Source organism: Trypanosoma theileri (assembly GCF_002087225.1).
Source record: "Trypanosoma theileri isolate Edinburgh chromosome Unknown TM35_Tth_5_V1, whole genome shotgun sequence".
Lineage (NCBI taxonomy): Eukaryota > Euglenozoa > Kinetoplastea > Trypanosomatida > Trypanosomatidae > Trypanosoma > Trypanosoma theileri.
The window spans coordinates 89,853-107,136 of NW_021639847.1; the positions used below are offsets into that span (position 1 = coordinate 89,853).

The 17,284-nt window shown below is 40.8% G+C and overlaps 8 protein-coding genes across 8 annotated transcripts; all 8 read left to right on the plus strand.

The window, feature by feature from the left end:
* Nucleotides 1-703: 703 nt before the first annotated feature.
* On the plus strand, nt 704-2,011 carry TM35_000051300 (Trichohyalin; the record flags this gene model as incomplete). Its single annotated transcript, XM_029022785.1, has 1 exon — nt 704-2,011. One exon carries the CDS (start codon nt 704-706, stop codon nt 2,009-2,011), a length of 1,308 nt encoding a protein of 435 aa, XP_028885600.1.
* An 840-nt stretch (nt 2,012-2,851) lies between these two features.
* Nucleotides 2,852-3,469, plus strand: TM35_000051310 (putative membrane-associated protein; the record flags this gene model as incomplete). The annotated part of the gene is made up of 1 exon (XM_029022786.1): nt 2,852-3,469. The coding sequence occupies one exon, from the start codon at nt 2,852-2,854 to the stop codon at nt 3,467-3,469; it is 618 nt and encodes a 205-aa protein (XP_028885601.1).
* A 562-nt stretch (nt 3,470-4,031) lies between these two features.
* Nucleotides 4,032-5,105, plus strand: TM35_000051320 (putative phosphoribosylpyrophosphate synthetase; the record flags this gene model as incomplete). Its single annotated transcript, XM_029022787.1, has 1 exon — nt 4,032-5,105. One exon carries the CDS (start codon nt 4,032-4,034, stop codon nt 5,103-5,105), a length of 1,074 nt encoding a protein of 357 aa, XP_028885602.1.
* Nucleotides 5,106-6,248: 1,143 nt separating this feature from the next.
* TM35_000051330 (uncharacterized protein) lies at nt 6,249-8,309 on the plus strand (the record flags this gene model as incomplete). Its single annotated transcript, XM_029022788.1, has 1 exon — nt 6,249-8,309. One exon carries the CDS (start codon nt 6,249-6,251, stop codon nt 8,307-8,309), a length of 2,061 nt encoding a protein of 686 aa, XP_028885603.1.
* Nucleotides 8,310-8,956: 647 nt separating this feature from the next.
* On the plus strand, nt 8,957-10,648 carry TM35_000051340 (uncharacterized protein; the record flags this gene model as incomplete). The annotated part of the gene is made up of 1 exon (XM_029022789.1): nt 8,957-10,648. One exon carries the CDS (start codon nt 8,957-8,959, stop codon nt 10,646-10,648), a length of 1,692 nt encoding a protein of 563 aa, XP_028885604.1.
* A 1,145-nt stretch (nt 10,649-11,793) lies between these two features.
* TM35_000051350 (putative RNA editing complex protein MP46) lies at nt 11,794-13,032 on the plus strand (the record flags this gene model as incomplete). The annotated part of the gene is made up of 1 exon (XM_029022790.1): nt 11,794-13,032. The coding sequence occupies one exon, from the start codon at nt 11,794-11,796 to the stop codon at nt 13,030-13,032; it is 1,239 nt and encodes a 412-aa protein (XP_028885605.1).
* Nucleotides 13,033-14,272: 1,240 nt separating this feature from the next.
* TM35_000051360 (protein kinase) lies at nt 14,273-15,607 on the plus strand (the record flags this gene model as incomplete). Its single annotated transcript, XM_029022791.1, has 1 exon — nt 14,273-15,607. One exon carries the CDS (start codon nt 14,273-14,275, stop codon nt 15,605-15,607), a length of 1,335 nt encoding a protein of 444 aa, XP_028885606.1.
* Nucleotides 15,608-16,481: 874 nt separating this feature from the next.
* Nucleotides 16,482-17,105, plus strand: TM35_000051370 (uncharacterized protein; the record flags this gene model as incomplete). Its single annotated transcript, XM_029022792.1, has 1 exon — nt 16,482-17,105. One exon carries the CDS (start codon nt 16,482-16,484, stop codon nt 17,103-17,105), a length of 624 nt encoding a protein of 207 aa, XP_028885607.1.
* Between the last annotated feature and the right edge of the window lie 179 nt (nt 17,106-17,284).

Below are 17,284 nucleotides of genomic sequence, written 5' to 3' on the forward strand. Positions count from 1 at the left end.
TATATATATATATATATTTGTTATTTTCTCTCACTTGTGGGCCTTCTTTCAAAGTGTGGGGGTTTTCAATACCCACCCAACTCCGCCTCCTCCCACTCCTCTAGCGGGAAACGGGTTAAAAGGCACTTGCAACAGCTCCTTTTCGGAAAGTCACAAGACGTTTTTATGGTGGTGGGGGAGTCTTTTCAGACTCACCGTAGTTTTTTTTTTTTCTTTTTACTATTAATTTCTTTATGAGAGACGATAGTAAGAGATAGTGAAAAATAAAAAAGAATAATAATAATAATAATAATAATAATAATTGTTTCTTTTCTCTCTTTATCTTTCTATTAGGGAAAAGTAAGGCACAGACTTTTTCTTTTATGCTTGTGTTCAATTAATACTTCTTATTTATACCAATACAAATTAGCATGCCATTGTACTCCTTCATTCACCCCTTTCTTCATTTATTTTTTTGTCTCTCACTTAATATCAGCCATCCCTCTTTCTCTCTTTTTTTTCTTTTTAAAAACTTTGCTTTATTTTTTTTTTATATAATATGATACATTACTTCAAAAAAAAAAAAAGAGAGAGAAGAGAGGAAAGGGAAGACTGGTACCAATTACGCCATTACCAAATAAACTATATACATATATCTATATAGTTAACAAAAGTGGGAGGCGGGTGCTGGTAGTGTAGTGGTTGGGGTTACATTATATTGGAAATGAAAAAACTGTTAGAGAACGTTTTAGAGTCTGGTGATGTGCGGGAATTGGAAAGTGCCATTGTTAGTGCACAGAATAGCATTATCAACTCGGCGAATTTCCACCAACAAAACACAGACCTCGGTGATATTCTCTTGCGTTGCCGAAAAGCCCTTGTCAATAATCTTGAAGAGTGTAAAACACTACTCAAACCACTTCGTCGGGCCTGTCGACACTTTGATGAGGAGGAACTTACAAATACACTGCAGAAAATTTACCGTGAACCTCCCGAAGTACGTCGCTACATGCGTACAGACATTTTAGAGGCAGAGGCATTGCGCCACCGTATGCTTGATGCTGCTGAGAAGGCACACAAAATACTAGAGTGTACGAACTGGAAAGAAGTGGAACACTTTCTTGATGCCAACACTGCTATACTTCCTGATCGAACAGTACTGGCCCTCTTGCGACGAAGGGAGGAACTCTTAGCGGAACTACGAAGAAAACCTTCGGATACTGCATGGCGAATATCAGAGTTGACCCCAAGGCATGCTAATGGTACTCAAGAAAGGATTACGAAGGAAATCTATCTTGATGATAATCTTAACAACGATAATAATAATAATAAGAATTATAGTAATAATAAGAATTATAATAGTACTACTCTGAATGCCGGCTTAACACTTCGTTCATTACTGTGTGGAGAGGAAAGTCAACGTCAAGCATTGTCTATAGAGGAGCATACCCAGCGTGTATTGTGTTATAAATTGATGATGGGCGATTTGGCATTATTACTATCAGGTACAAAAGGGCCTAAAAGAACAATTACAGAGTTCCACAGAGCAGGGGAAGAGAGTACACCTAGTATGACACCCATGATGAGTTCATCATCAAGGAAAAACAATACAGATGTTGTGGATTCTTGTCTGCGTTTAGGGAGCAGAGCAACTACCCCAGATGTATCTCCCATTAGAGAAACTTCTTTGACAGATTTCATATCAAAAACAGAGAACCAAGTGCAAAAACATCGAGAAGATCAGATAAGTGATGTTAGTACCTTACCAACTGCAGTAGTTACAAACTCCAACAATAGTAATCCGATTATTCTCCCAGACACAGTGTCGTCTTTGCTGTTAGAGCGACATGCGGTTGTTTCACCCACCGTATGGGCACAACTTCGCGCAATGATGCGTGAAGAAGATGTTCGTCGCCGTGATATTGAAAGCACAGAAGATTTTGAGCGAAGTGTGTTTTTACTTCCTATGGCTGTGCAGGGTGGACTTCTTACACGTATCCTTCCGGGGCGGTCAACATTGTCTAGGCGATGAGTCTTATCTCAATGCTTCTGCCTATTATTATTATTATTATTATTATTATTATTATTATTTTTATTACTATTATTATTATTCTGTTTTTTCTCTTTGAGAGGTAAAGAACCATCACAACGAATTGTTCAAATTGTATTTTTATTTTTTATTTTTTGGTTCCCTCAATTTTTGCACGCCCCTTGAGAGGATACTACCTTCTGTGCTTATTCTTTTATATAAATATGTCTACCCATACATGTGTATACTTTTAGCCCCCTTTATTCTGTTTTTCTTTTCTTCTTTTACTTCCTTCTTTTTTTTTTTTTCTTTCTCCGCTAGTTTTCATGGATGGGGAGGAGATCACAACTCGATCATAATTGCGAGAGCTGCGTGTGTGGATGTGGGTGTTGTAGACTTCTCCGTGAGGCCCATGCTCTGCGGGAACAACAGAGAGAGAAGGATCTGGAGAGTGTTCGGCGTGGTGTTCACAAATGGCATCCACTGGATGTGCCTAAAATGGGAGTAATGGCCAAACAATTTATGAATGAGAAACAATACAACAAAAGTGATTCCAAAATTTCACTTCGGATGCGGTTCATGTACTAGATTTACTATCATCATTTCAGTAGACTCATGCTGTTTGTTTTTGCTTATTAATATTATTGTTATTATTACTGTTATTATTTATTATCATTATTATTATTATTATTATTATTATTATTATTATTATTCTGTGCCTTGCCTCATGTTTGAAGTATTTACTGAGCATCTCTTCTGTGTATTTGCCGTTTTCCTTTGACTCCTTTCTTTATTATTCCTTCCCTTCCACAGAGAGAGAGAGAAGTGTGTGTGCGTGGTCTCATGTTGCGGGGAAGACAGGGACCCACTATCAGTCGTCAGGATTCTCGACATGGATTAATCACATTGTGTTTTGTACAGGTGGTTCTCTCTACCACGCTGCTGCTGCTTCTCACTACCCAATGGACCCCAGAGCATAGACTCTTCCATTTGAGCCAGCATATATTTCTCATCTCATGGTTAACAAGAGGTACGCTACTGGCAATACCCATCACTTCTATTGCTATTGTTGTTAGTGTGTGGGTGCGTATTCCACGACTGATGTTAGTAGCCACTGGAATTATTTCACTTCTACTGGTTATGCTTGTTCTTACCATTGTGTGGATAACACAGCTACACAATGGTATCTGGAATAATGTATTTGCTTTGAATTACATGACAAATGGAGATGATGTATGTCCTGGCATTGCTGGTAGCGCCTGCTGTGGTTGGGATTACTGTCCGTTGCCGCTTTGTGAGTTTGCAGATCGTCCATGTGAGGAGGTTGTAACACAGTGGATACGCGACTTATTTGTGAAGACGATGCCGTTGCTTTCACTGATACTTACATTAGGTGTGGCACAGACAGTTCTTGGGTTTTACCGGGTCCAGCTCTTGTGGAGACAGGGCGTGTTCGCATAGGAGTTTCCCTTTTTTTTCCCTTCTTCTACTTAAACGGAGAGACGTATGCTTTTCTAGGATATAATATCCCAGTTTTTTTTGTTTTTTATTTTTTTATTTTTTTTTTGTAATCCTATTTTTTGTCTCCCTTTCTAGTATTTCCAACGACCATTTTATTCTTTTTCTTATATGCTCAATGTTATTTGATCGTTAAAGAAAGAAAGAAAAAAAAAAAAAACTTGTTTTTTTTTTTGTGTAATGATTGTGCCTACATGAGATATTTTCTTATTAGATGTAGAAATAAATTAACATCTGTTCTGTACCTTTGATATATTTCCTTAACGTTTCTCGAAGCCTTCCCATTCCTCTTCTATTCTGATTCCACACTCACCTATTTACTCACTTTCTTTCTCTCTCTCTCTTTCATATACATACTCACTCACATACACACACACAATGTATGTATATGTTTCTCTCTCTCTCTCTGTGTATGTGGGTGTGTGTATTATGTATAATATACGTAATTTGCACAAATATTAAATACAGCAGTGATTGATAGTATCTTCTTTTACTATTTGTGAAGATGCAAACAAACTCGGCACAGTGTGGTCCATGTAAGGGACACCGGGTGGCAGCAGGTGAGACATTCTTCTACCGAGAACACAGCAAACCACGGGTGGAGACATCATACCGCATTCGCCTTGTCTCTGGTACCTCCAATTCTGCCCTGTCAGAGAGTGTGGCTAAGTGTCTCAATACGCCTCTCTGCCGTACGGAGATCAAGCGCTTTGCGAATGGAGAGCTAAACATTAAGATTCTAGATGATATTCGCGGTGATGACTGCTTTATTATTCAACCGACTGCCGGTAACGAAGAGACCGATCTCAACACCTCCATGATGGAACTCTTGCTACTCGTGCACACACTGAAACTCTCCTCCGCCAAGCGCATCACCGCCATTGTGCCGTACTTTGCATACAGCCGCCAGGACCGCAAGACGGAGCCGCGTGTTCCCATTTCCGCCTCCGCCGTTGCGCAACTCATTCAGTGTATGGGCGTTGACCGCGTGGTGACACTCGATCTGCACTGCGGGCAGATTCAAGGCTTCTTCCGCAATATGCCCGTCGACAATCTCCTCATGTTCCCCGAGTTCGCCGCGTACATTAAGCGGCAGCCGTGGTTTGACGCCCAGCGCACAGTTGTGGTCTCGCCGGACGCGGGCGGAGTGGAGCGGGCGAATGTGCTCGCCGACCGCATTGGCGCCAGTCACATTGTCACTATTCTCAAGCGCCGCGTGGAGGCGGGCCGCGTGGACTCCATGCAGACGGTTGGGAACGTGGATGGCTACACGTGCATTATTGTGGACGACATGGTCGACACCGCCGGGACTCTCTGCAAGGCGTGTGATCTCCTGAAGGAAATGGGCGCCGTGCGGCTCGTCGCGTGTGCGAGTCACGGCATTCTCACCGACCCCGCCTGCGAGCGCATCTCCCGCTGCGACGCCCTCAGCGAACTCGTCGTCTCCGACTCCATCTCGCAACATGTGAACTCGCAGAAGTGCAGCAAACTGACGGTCCTCACCATCGCCCCGCTGCTCGTGCAGGCCATCCACAATCTCCACCAAGAGGCCTCACTCTCATCCCTCTTCGTGAAGTAGAAGAGAAAGAGAAAAAGAGATATTTGTCATTTTCAACACACACACGCATGTTCTGTTGTAATGGTGAGAGAGAGGGGAGACAGAAACGCGAGAATGAAAAAAAGAAAAGAAAAGAAAAAAAAGAAAAGGCAAACGATCGATAAAGGCGAAACGGAAGCACAAGTGTGAAGCAAGCGAAAAAAAAAAGATCAAACAACAACAACAACAATATACGTACAACAAAACCAAACAAAACAAAAAGGACAAAATAAGGTATACACTCCTGAAAAAAAAAAAGAAAAGATAAAAAGGATGAGTAGTAAGAACATTATGACAGAAAAAAAAAAGTGGAGAAGATATGGAGAGTGATAGTGAGAGCAAAGAAAATGAAAAATAACTATAGTTGAACGGGTAAGAAGATGGAAGCTCATTTATCTTTTTTTTTCTTTTAAAGGGATGAGATACTCTTTTGTTGACGCAAAATAAAACACAGGCCTACTTGCAGGCATACGCCCAGAATAATAATAAGCGAGGAACAGCGATAAATGAGATGTTCGCTCAATGAGTGTGTGTATGCACGCATGGGATTGTGTATTTCCCATTCTTTTCCGTATTATTATTTCTTTATATATATATATATATATAAAGAAATGTATTTCGAGTGGTGGATGCCTCTCAGAAGACCTAAACTTATCAATTTTCTATTTTATTCCATTTCTTTTTCCTCTCCAATCTTTTCGTTTCTGTTTTACTTTGTACTTTCCCTCGTTTGTACTGTTTCTTCTTCTTCTTTTCTTCTCTTTTTCCCCACCATTCTCTGGTTATAGCATAGTGGGCTGTAGAAGATTGAGGTGCTGCTGTAGTATTCTCAAAACAAGAGAGGTAAAACAAAAAAAGTAGAAATATAGTTTTTTTTTTCTTTTATTTATTTTCCCACCTACGCACCAACACAATCTAATTGTCTGTGTTTTTTTTTTTCTTTGTAATTTTGTTTTCAATCTTCTGCATTTGGGCAGAAATACAAGACGAAGTGTTACAGTAAACGTAGAGATTTATTAATAAACAAGAATTAAAAAAAAAAAAATAGAAGATAGAGTCGCATTGGCCAACAAGAGCCCCGAATAATATAATAAAAAAAACAAAAAACAAAAGACGAGAAGTGATATGTTCGATACTCAATCCACTGGTGGTTCCTCACTTGTCTCTGTACATCCAGAGTACTTGGACGGGCAAACACCACGTCGCTCAACCAATGAACCAACTATGGCCACAGAAGCAAGTCCAACATTTCTTACTGCACGTTCCTTGCTGACACAGGGACATACCGTCAATAATTCATTTGAATCACATGATGAATACAACAATGCAAATATAAACGTACAGAATAGTGACAATCGTACCTCAAGGGCATGGAATGCCGTTCGTAACAGGGCAGCGGATGTAGTTCGACGTGCTACCAAAGGTGCTAACAATCTTATTGAACGATTACTAGAGCCGCATGGAACAGATAGTAATAACACTAACAATGCAGGAGACGGAAGGAATGGCACTCTTTCTCTGCAACTTGTATGTATGAATGGGACAAATCCAACGTATTCTAACCCAGCACTTCTGACGAACTTTGATGAAGATGCTTTCAATGGTGATCCATCTGCAGACCCAAACAATGAAAAAGAGGATTATGTTGAAGAAGAAGAAGAAGAAGAAGAGGAAGATTTAGAACCATTGCGTGTTGAGATTGATCTCCCTTCTACTCTACGAGCCTATCGCAAAAATCCTAATGAGTGCTTTGGTCACCTTGTTGGTGCTGCCCTCTCAAGCCGTTCTCCTGAGGATCCGGTGACGGGTGTTGAACTTCGAGAAGCGCGACGTAATCCATATCTTGTGCGAATGGTAATTGACTCCAACTTGCTTGACCTCAATGATGAGTTAGTGCATTCAGAGGTGCAACGTTGTGTGGATAGTTTGATTCCACCTGAAGTACAGCGAGTTCCACAGGGTGTTTACGAATATCTTCCTTCACTTTTTAAATTACCATTTGTACGCCTTAATTCAAAACAGTATGAAGTATTAAAAGATAGCGGTTTTGAGTTTGTAACTTTACTTTGTGAATATCCTCATATTTTACCACCAGGTCGATTCAACTCTATTCGATTAAACTATGTTAATCGAAGTTGGTATATTGACTTATTCTTGATGTTAGTAAATATTTTTACAGAAATTTTTTGTATTACTAGTATTGTGCTTGTAACTGTGCATTATATGATGGTTGATGGAGGTGAATATCAAAGTTATGGTTATTATACAGTTACCATGTATGGTGTGGGTTATGCTGCAAATCTTATTGGTATGATTTTCTTAATGAGAGGAAAGGAACGAGATACAGTGTATGGTAAAATGTTGTGTGGGTTTCCATCCCCACATCTCCATGTGGTACCAGTAGTGCCATTGTATAATATTGTTAGCTTTATCACTTATCTTCGATACCGTATGGCAAAGAGACGTGGAGGACATATTGCCGTTATACATGATATTCTTATTGCTCAGATTCTTTCAAGTCTCTGTTTCGCTCTTTGTTTAGCGATGCCACAATTTATTTTTCAACGTTATATTAATGCGGCTGATGTTTATATACCTGTAAGAATAGGTCATAACTATTCCTTTGTACTTCTTTACATTGCAGTCATTTCCACATGTTTTATTGTATTACTTCGTATGCTTCGAGTATTTTTGACGTATGATTCTATAAACTGTTTTGGATTTGCTTGTTTTGGATTTCACGGTGATAGAATTATAGAGCGACACTCCGCGATATTACGTATGGTGTATCTTTGTTGTTTATTCGTATTTGAGTTAAATGTCTTTTTCCTAGTATTGGGTTCTATGGGTGTTTCCGATTGTGCGGGGAAAGCTGTAGTTACAATTGTAATTAGTGGCATTAGTACCTTTCTTCTTGTCCTCGTGTTTGGGTTTCTACTTTTATGGCATGAAACTGTATTCCGTATTATGTGGTCTTTGATTCCACTAACACTTTTACAGATTGCGTTATTAGCATATAAGTCTACTGTATCAGCAGGGACATGTGAGCTTATCACCGTAGCAAAAGGGAGTTGGCTTTTATTTCCTGATATTATATGGGCACTATTGTTCTTTTTTCTTCTTCTTCTCCTGATCCAAGGAATATATGTGTTTGTTAAGGGTAGAATGCTCAGAAAGTCTAACTAAATCACACCTTTTTCTTCTGAATTACGGAATCCAACATTTTACTCAGCCTTTCTTTCTGCAAAGAATTATATATATATATATATATATTGGCACTCAAAATTGACACTATGAGGAGCACTTAACATACTACCTAGACCTTTTACTCTCTTTTTTTTTTCTTTTTTTGTCAGCTTGCGAAAAGAATGATCGAGTTTTACTCTCTTTTATCAAATCCTGTACTGGGGTTTTTAATTTTTAGGAAAATGGGTTTTCTTTCCAATCTTTTACAGTCTGTCAATCGTAAGTTTCTGAAAAGCCCACCCAACCCAACCTTCTCCGCCCCCGAGCGGGAGGCGGGCTAAAAAGGGGCTTCTCAGCACTTTCATTTCATCAGTTCTTGGGATATTTTTAATAAATAACTATCTGGGAAAATACAATTCATTTTTTATACACGGTGGGGTTCCAATTCGTGGAGGTTAAATACAGGGTTTTCTTTTTGTTCTTCTGTTGTTGTTTATTGTAGAAGTAAGGCTAAGATTATTCTGTTTTTCTTGTGGGCTTCAACCTTCTTTGAACCCTTGCTATCTGTGAAAAACAATAAAAAACAGAATTTTATAAACACGTGTATACATAGAGGGAATAGAAACGTGAGGGCTATGATTTTGTAAATGAGACGAATTTCAACTGCTGTAGCGCTTCAGTGGTTTTCTTTAGGTCATCCACTTTGTTCTTTTCAGACACGGTGGAAAAGTTGCTCACCAGCAGAGGAACTACAACGTCGTGTTGGACAGCTGGTTAGTAAGCGTAATGTTGATCAGGTGTCCCATGAGATTCGTGATGCTTTGGGCAAATCCATTTTCTCCATGAAGGCATTTGCCAGTGCTTTATTCCTCTGTGAGCAGACACAGAATGAGGTTGTAGGGATAGAACTAGTGCGGCAGGTACAGGCCTCTAACTTGGTAGAATCGTGGGATGATGAGAGTGTTCTTTCGGTTGTTTTACGTCTGCAGTGCTCTGTGGGGGATGCTGCTGCGGCCACACAGATGTTTTCTTTTTTGGTTTCTAAGAAACTCCTGCGACTTCGAAGTACCTCTGTGTTTCTAGGCTTCTGGTGTAAACGTTTAGATCGATCCATGGCCTTTGCTGTGTATGCAGAGGCCCTTCGACAGGGAATTGAGTTGCGTGCCCTGGACTATGTGGAGCTCGGCCGGCTCTGCGTGGCCCTGCAGGAACCAATCTCTACACTTCATTACATCCTGCGGGAAATGCAGGAACATGTCTTGTCTGTGCCGGCGGTGATGTTGACGGATGTACTCTCGCCGTGGGCACAGCGGGCTGGACTGCGGGTGGAGAGCGTATCATTTCCACACAGTGATCCCACCCGCCCACCCGGCACCTGCAGTTGTTGCGGTGCTCTACTGAAGGGACACCGCTTCACCACCGCACAAAAGACAAGATTACTTAAAGATGTGGTGGAAGTGGCGTTGGTGGCACAACGAAAAAAATCCGCCCGAGTTCGAATTGGATTTGAGGCCTGGAGACGATTTGTGGCACTGCACGGTCAAAGAATTGATGTCTTGATTGATGGGGCTAATTTGGGTTACTATGGTTTGAGTAGCTGGTATGCAGATGCGAAGCGAGCACTGTTACTAAAACGTGGTAAAAGAGAAGAAGATATTAAACCGCAAGATATTGTATGGTCTAAACAAGGTAGTGTAGATGTTGGGGTAAACTTTCATTTAATAGATCTCGCAGTACAAGAAGCACGACGTCGTGGAATGCGACCATTAATTATTCTACATGAAAGACACTGTGAAACAAAGAATATGACATCTTCTGATGAGGTTCTAGCAGCACAATGGCGTCGTGATGGGATTCTCTACTGTACACCAAGTGGCCTTAATGATGATCTTTGTTGGTTGTACGCCGCATTAGAGCTCACTACACCAACAGATGCTGTTGCTGGTACAGTAGAGAAAACTGTGTGGGTACTCACTAATGACTTGATGCGTGATCATCACTTTAAACTTCTCAGTCCTCGTTTCTTTGCTCGATGGCGAGATCGTCATCGTATCGCATTTAAATGCTCTCGGAAAGATAACTGTACACTTCTGCATTGGGAGTTACCGGTTCCTTATGCCCAATGCATTCAGGAAGTAGAACCTCTCAAATGGCATATTCCAATCGCAACAGAAAAAGAAGAGGGAGAAGAAGTAGAAGAAAATAAAGAAGAAGAAGAAAAAAAAAAAGATGCGGTGGATGAAAACTCCAATTTGCAGGAGAATCAAGAGGGTAATGATAATAATGGCATGGCCGTTGTGCCCTCTCAGGTTTCACATACTTGGGCCTGTATAGGCTAAGGTGCTGGAGAACCAGCCCTAATTCTATTATCTAACTACTTCCCTCTTAATACACAGTCCAGCTATCCAATTATTATTATTATTATTATTATTATTATTTTATCTTCTAGCTTTTATAACATCTTTCTTTTCTCTTTCTCTTTCTTTCTTTCTCACAAACACGTAGTTAGCCGGACGCGAAGATGACAAAGGGTACCACATCCATGGGTCAGCGCCACGGGCGCACGCACATTCTCTGCCGCCGCTGTGGTCGCAATGCGTACCATGTGCAGTGGGAGCGCTGTGCCGCCTGCGCCTATCCACGCGCCAGCCGCCGTCGTTATAACTGGTCTGTGAAGGCCATCAAGCGCCGCACCACTGGCACTGGCCGCTGCCGCTACCTGAAGACTGTGAACCGCAGAATCAAGAACCACTTCAAGACATCTATCAAGGCGTAATCGTACAGAGTACAGGAAGAGTGAAATGAGGAGTGTGGGGTGTGGGAAAAGTGAAAAAAGAAAGACAAACAAACAAACCACACACCATCCATTCATATACACACATACACACAAGAGACACGAAAGCGTCATTTCTCTCCCTACTAAAGGGGAAAAGTGAAGAGAAAATGTGAGTGTGCGTTTTGGTGGTGAGAGAGAGAGAGAGAGAGATAAAGAGAGGGAGAGAAGGAACAAGTGACAGAACTGATACAAGATGTATTTTCATCTTGTTCATTTGCTTTGTTTCTTGGGTGACGTCACTTTTTTTTTCTTTTGCTCACTCACTCTTTCTTTCTTTTTTTTCTCATCCCTCTTCCTCTTTTTCGCTCCCTTCATTGGGGACTTCCTCTGGCTTCGAATATCTTTTTTTTTCGTTCTTTTTACTCATTTACTGATTACTAAAAATTTTTTTTCTTCTGTTCCGTTTATTGGACTGAAGTGTTTTTTTTTTTTTCTCCTTTTATTTGTTTCGTTTGGATTTCATCAATCCTGCATCTCTCTATTGATCTTTACCTCAAAATTTTCACTTTCTTTTCTTCTTTTTTTTTCTTTTACTCCTTCTGATGTGTGGGTGTTGTGCTTTATTATTATTATTATTATTATTATTATTATTATTATCATTAATAGTATTAATAGTATTAGTAGTAGTTGTAGTAGTGGTAGCCTCTAATGCGACGAGGTTTCGCACGAGGTGTGCGTTACACCGCCGCTTCAGTGCTTCTAACAGCAACCCGTCAGGCCACATGTTTATTGTGTGATGTGGATTACACCTCATGGGGAGAACACTCAATGGGAACAGCACACATTGCACGCAGCGCCATTTGCAGAACATACGTGGCCCCAGAGCGGCACAACTCCATGATGCAACAACTATGGAAACACATACGCCTGGACTTTGGGTATATTGATGATGTTACTCACAAGAAGGAAGATCACAGACGTGGACGGCTTGCATCTACGATGCGACACTTACGAGAACAAGGTGTTCTTCGCCATTCTCTTCCACAGTATTCTGTAGATGCACAGGGAATTGGAACTTTTCGGATTACAAAGGATACCTTTGTAAACTTTATGCTTGTAGGAGAGAGTTATGCAAGACAGGAAACGATGGATCGAGTGGCGCGACTAATGCCACGATTAGAAGCAGTAGAGTTAAGTAGTGTTGTGCAGTATATATTGTCAAAACGACGTCTTGCTCGATTGTTTGATGAACTCACTATGCAGCAACTTATTACACATGATACTACATTAAAAGCTGAAGAGCCACGTGATGAGACGGAAACCAACACCACAAATCTCTCTAGCAATACCGGAAAAGAATCTTCTCCCAACACTTTAGGTGAAGTACCTCGACTGCGACAAGATGAGAAGGCGGTGATGCTGATGAGTTGTCTGGGGGAACTGCAGATGTACGCGCGACAGGATCGCTCCCACAGTGTGGCCACGCGGGCTGCCGCTGAGCAACTCGTGCTGAATGTGCTCGGCAGCCATGTGATGGAAAACATCATTGCGGAGTTGGTCCACGCGGTGCTGCAGAGTGTCGTGGAGGAGGGCACCCCCGTCTGGCGCGCCCACTGCAGTGAACTCAGCAGTAAACTCTTCGAGGGCACACGATCCCCATCCCCATCCCTCTCTCCCACGCCCACTCCACCGTTATCACTATCACTTTCACGATCCACAGCTGAGGAGGAGGAGTCGTCTTCAACGAAACGCACGGAGGATCTTCTCGAGTTGTACGCTCTCGACGCGGAGCCAACAACGCCGATGTTTCCACCAACGGCCGGGCGGCGGGTGTGGAGTGAGGTGACGCGGGCCCTCGCATTAGAACTGACGGTGCCAAATCCAGTCAACAAGAGCGCCGTGTATGCACAGACAGCACCACGGCTAGCAGTCAAGAAGAAGGCGTAGAAGAAAGGGAGCACATGTGTGTTCAATCAACATCTCTCTCTTTCTTTCGTTTTTTTCGCCTTCTTCTTCTTCTTCTTGCAGTGGTTCTCTGGTGTAACGATATGTGAAGAGGGAAGGAAAAAAAAAAAAGAAAAAAAAAGAAGAGTGGAGAAGTTAATGGAAAATAATAGGGATACAAGATTGCGGTTTTTCTATCTTTTATTCTGGGGGTTATGTCTATTGGAATGTTACCCTGCTTTGTTTTTCTACCACCTTTGGTGGAATAATCCGAAGCAATTCACTGCGCGAATATTGATCAGCCAGAACAGAAATAAAAGGAAAAAGTGAAGTATATGTGAAAAGAAAAATAATAATAGTTGCATATCTTTTTTTTTTCTTCTTTTTTAGATGGCTGTTTTTTTGTATTATCTTTGGAGTGAAGAACGATTAGAGTACAGCTGAGAGACGCTACAATTTTTCGGTGTTCGAGGGGTATTGAAAATAATACATATTTACCTTGAGACGTATGCTTTCATTAACATCCATTGTTTATTTACACCCTTATTCATCTAATGCTTCCGGGTTCTCATTACGTATATATTTATATATGTTTTTTTGGGAATGGAGTGTATTGGGTAAAACACTAAAACAAAAGAAAAAACCTAAAGTGTACATTTGTGATGCTTTTCATTGAGAATTTTTATTTATTTATTTTGCACTTCTTTTGGTGTATTGCTTTTCCCAATGTGTGTTACTCTTTTATTCTGTATACACTGGTATTTCTTCTTTTGGGTACTGCCCCTTTTTTTTCTTTGTCATTAATACTACTGTTTTTTTTTTTTTTTCCCCCTTCTCTCCTCTCTTTGCTCTCTTTGTGTTTTTAGGTCACTCAACCAAAGCGACTATACGTTTGCATTTTACAGTGTTTCAACTACTGAAAAAAGCAAAAAAAAAAAAAAAACAAAAAAACAAGACGGAAACGAAAAAAAGAAAAAAAAAAATAGGTAGTAGACGGAAATAAAGATCATTTTCATTCAACTACACACTTACGTATCCCTCCCTCATTCACTCACCCCCTCACACAAAACAACAACAATAACGAAAAAGAAAAAGGAATTAAACTGAAAGAGTTGGAAAAAACTCCAAAGAAAGAAAGAAAGAAAGAAAAAAAAAAGAAGAACACTACTAAAGAGTAAGTACCAATAAAAGAACGACAACCATAACAGGAACAACTGTGATAAACGAAGTAGACTCGGTTATTATGGCTTCTATGGATATTCCCCCTTCTTCTCAACAAGTGGCTTCAAATGGGACAGAGCGTCACTTTGAAAATATTGTAGGTGCTCCTGGTAGCACAAACTGCAAATATGAGAAAGTTCGCATTCTTGGATGTGGAACATTTGGTGAGGCGTGGCTTGTTCGCCGAGTATCTGATGGTCAATTACTTGTGGCTAAGCAGATGGAGTTGTCATCCATGTCGGACAAGGATAAGAAATATTTGGCAGGAGAAATCCAATGCCTCGCATCCTGTGATCATTTCGCAATTGTAAAATATATTGAGGATTTCAATGAGGGTGATCACATGCTTATTATAATGGAATTCGCAGATGCCGGTGATCTGAATGCTCAGATTAAACAAAGAGAACGTGATGGAATGCACTACTTTGAAGAACATGAAGTGGGATACACCTTTGCCCAAATCGCATTGGCATTGGAACATATTCACCGTCGCCGCATGTTACACCGTGATGTGAAGGGAGCCAATGTGATGCTCATGACGAATGGAATTGTCAAACTTGGCGACTTTGGCTTTAGCCACAAGTACGAGGTCACCGTGTCGGAAGAAGTCGCCCAGACCTTCTGTGGCACTCCCTACTATCTCTCACCTGAGCTTTGGCGTTGCCAGCGGTACAGTAAGAAGGCAGATGTGTGGGCGCTTGGGATTCTTCTTTACGAGATGATGGCCCTTCGTCGCCCTTTTGTGGGAAAAGGCATGCGGCCGCTGATGGAGTCGGTGCTCTCCGGCCGTGTTTCCGTTCCGCTGCCGGAGCGGTACAGTCCGGAGCTGCGGGGTGTTTGCATGGAGTTACTGCGGCCAGACCCGAATATGCGACCATCATTGGAGCAGCTGTGCAAGATGCCACATATGATCAGATTGCTGAAGGATTTCAGGTACAGTGTGTCGGCATCCCCACACATTACGGATGAGTTAAAGGAACAGATATTTAATAATGTAGATGAAGTTCTTGATGATAACAGTATTCCAGCAAGTGTTGGCAAGGTTGGGGAAATCTGCGAGTCTGTATATCATGAGGGTGAGGTTCGTAAAGAGAGTGATAATGAATGGAAAAAACGATTTCTTGTGTTAAGGAATGGTCAACTTGTGATTAGTAGACGCAAGGGTGATCGTGAGGCAAAACCCCTCTCACTAGACGCCGTTGCAAGTGTTGTGCCAGTTCCCGTGCATACATCAAAGGTGGATGCGGTGTTTGCGATTAACCTGCGAGATCAACGCCCACTGTGGTTCCAGGCTCCAAGCCGCAAGGAGGCAGATGAGTGGATTCACAAGATCCAGCAATCAATGGGAGTGGCGTGAATAATAAGAAAGGATGGCTAGTCATAAAATAAAGAGTGTGAGAGAGAGAGAGAGAGAGAGAGAGAGAGAAGGATATATATATATATGATAGGAGAGATACGTGCTGAAAAAAAGAGTGTGAAATATATATAAACAGAAAAAGAGAGAAAGAAAAAAGGAACACAAAAAAACGTTTCCGCCTAATTTAATTTTCTTTCTTTTTCTCTTTCTCCCTATCTGTTTCCCTCTTTCTCTACCGTTATTTTTTTTTTTCTCTTCCCCTCTATTTTTTTAAGGAATGTGATGAGTATTTATCTCTTTGTGTGTTTTTTTTTTGTGTCTAATTTATAACTCAAAACTTGTCATTTCTGTTCCCTCTTATTCCTCACATTCTTTTCTATTCCTCCTCTCTTCATTGAGAACTCGGTCGAACTTGTTGAGAAGTGAACCATCAAGTTGTTCTGTTTTCTTTTTTTTGACCTCTCTCTATATAGGATACGTGCACAATCACGCACTCGATTTGCGTCTCTTTAGAGAACATTGTGGTGTCGTTCTCTCTGGTCATTTTTTTTTTTAAGAAATTGTGTTTATCTGGCTTCCCACCCCTCTTTTTTTAAAAAAAAAATGGTATTGTTTTTATTGTTGTTGTCAGTCCTTCTTGCTACAAGTGTAAACACTTGTGATAAGGTTTGAAGGAAGGTGAGGGTGAAAAAAAAAAAAAAAAGCATCTCAAGGAGAATGATGAAATATGATCAGTACGGTTGATTAGTTCTATATTATATATATTATATATTATATTATATATGTATATATATCCTCTTGATGCTGTTGTTATTGTATGCTTTTTTTCCTTTTCTTTTCTCTTTCTCTCTTAAGGCACGTGTGGTATCAACGCATGAATAGCTTTATATTTCTATCGACCTCAGGTGATCCGGTGGAGATTGAAGTAAATGCGGGAATTACTTGCCAATCTGCGTGGCTGCAGGCGGCACTGGACATTGGTGAGAAGGAGGGGATTGTGCCTGTCGCTAGTACGGAGACATTACATTGCCTGGTAGCGTATATGAAGGAATATGCAGCACATGTAGAAGAATGGAATAATGATGGGAAACCACCAATGGAAGTTCAAATACCCATTTCATGTACCTGCAAGATTAGCGATGCCGGGCAGGGATATGATGTACATCAAATGTTAATGCCTAGTGATATAATATTTCTGGATAACTATTTTGGAAAGAGTGATTCATGGGAACCAGAATCACAAAAACGTCTTTTTGAACTCTTGGCGGCTGCAGACTTTGTGGGGCAAACACATTTAAGAGATGCCTGTGCGGTGTACTTTTCTTGTCGACTGATGTCTGCATCGGAGTCCGACATTTTAGGGTGGTTTGCAAAGGGAACGAATGGGGTGTTTTTGAGTGATAAGAAGTGTGGGGAAGAAGGATTAGTGCTTAGTGACGAGGACCGACTAAATCTCCTGAAGGAGACTCAGAAGAATATTTATCTTGATACTCTTTGATGTATTGCCATCATCATCATCATCATCAGTTAAAAACAAAGATACAAACAAACAAACAAACAAACAAACAAACAAAAAAAAAAAAAACGAAGAATATTATGAAAATGGTAACTGCTTATAATTTTTTTTTTCTTTTCTTTTCTGCTTCTTCCCTCATTCACTACTACCCACACATGACA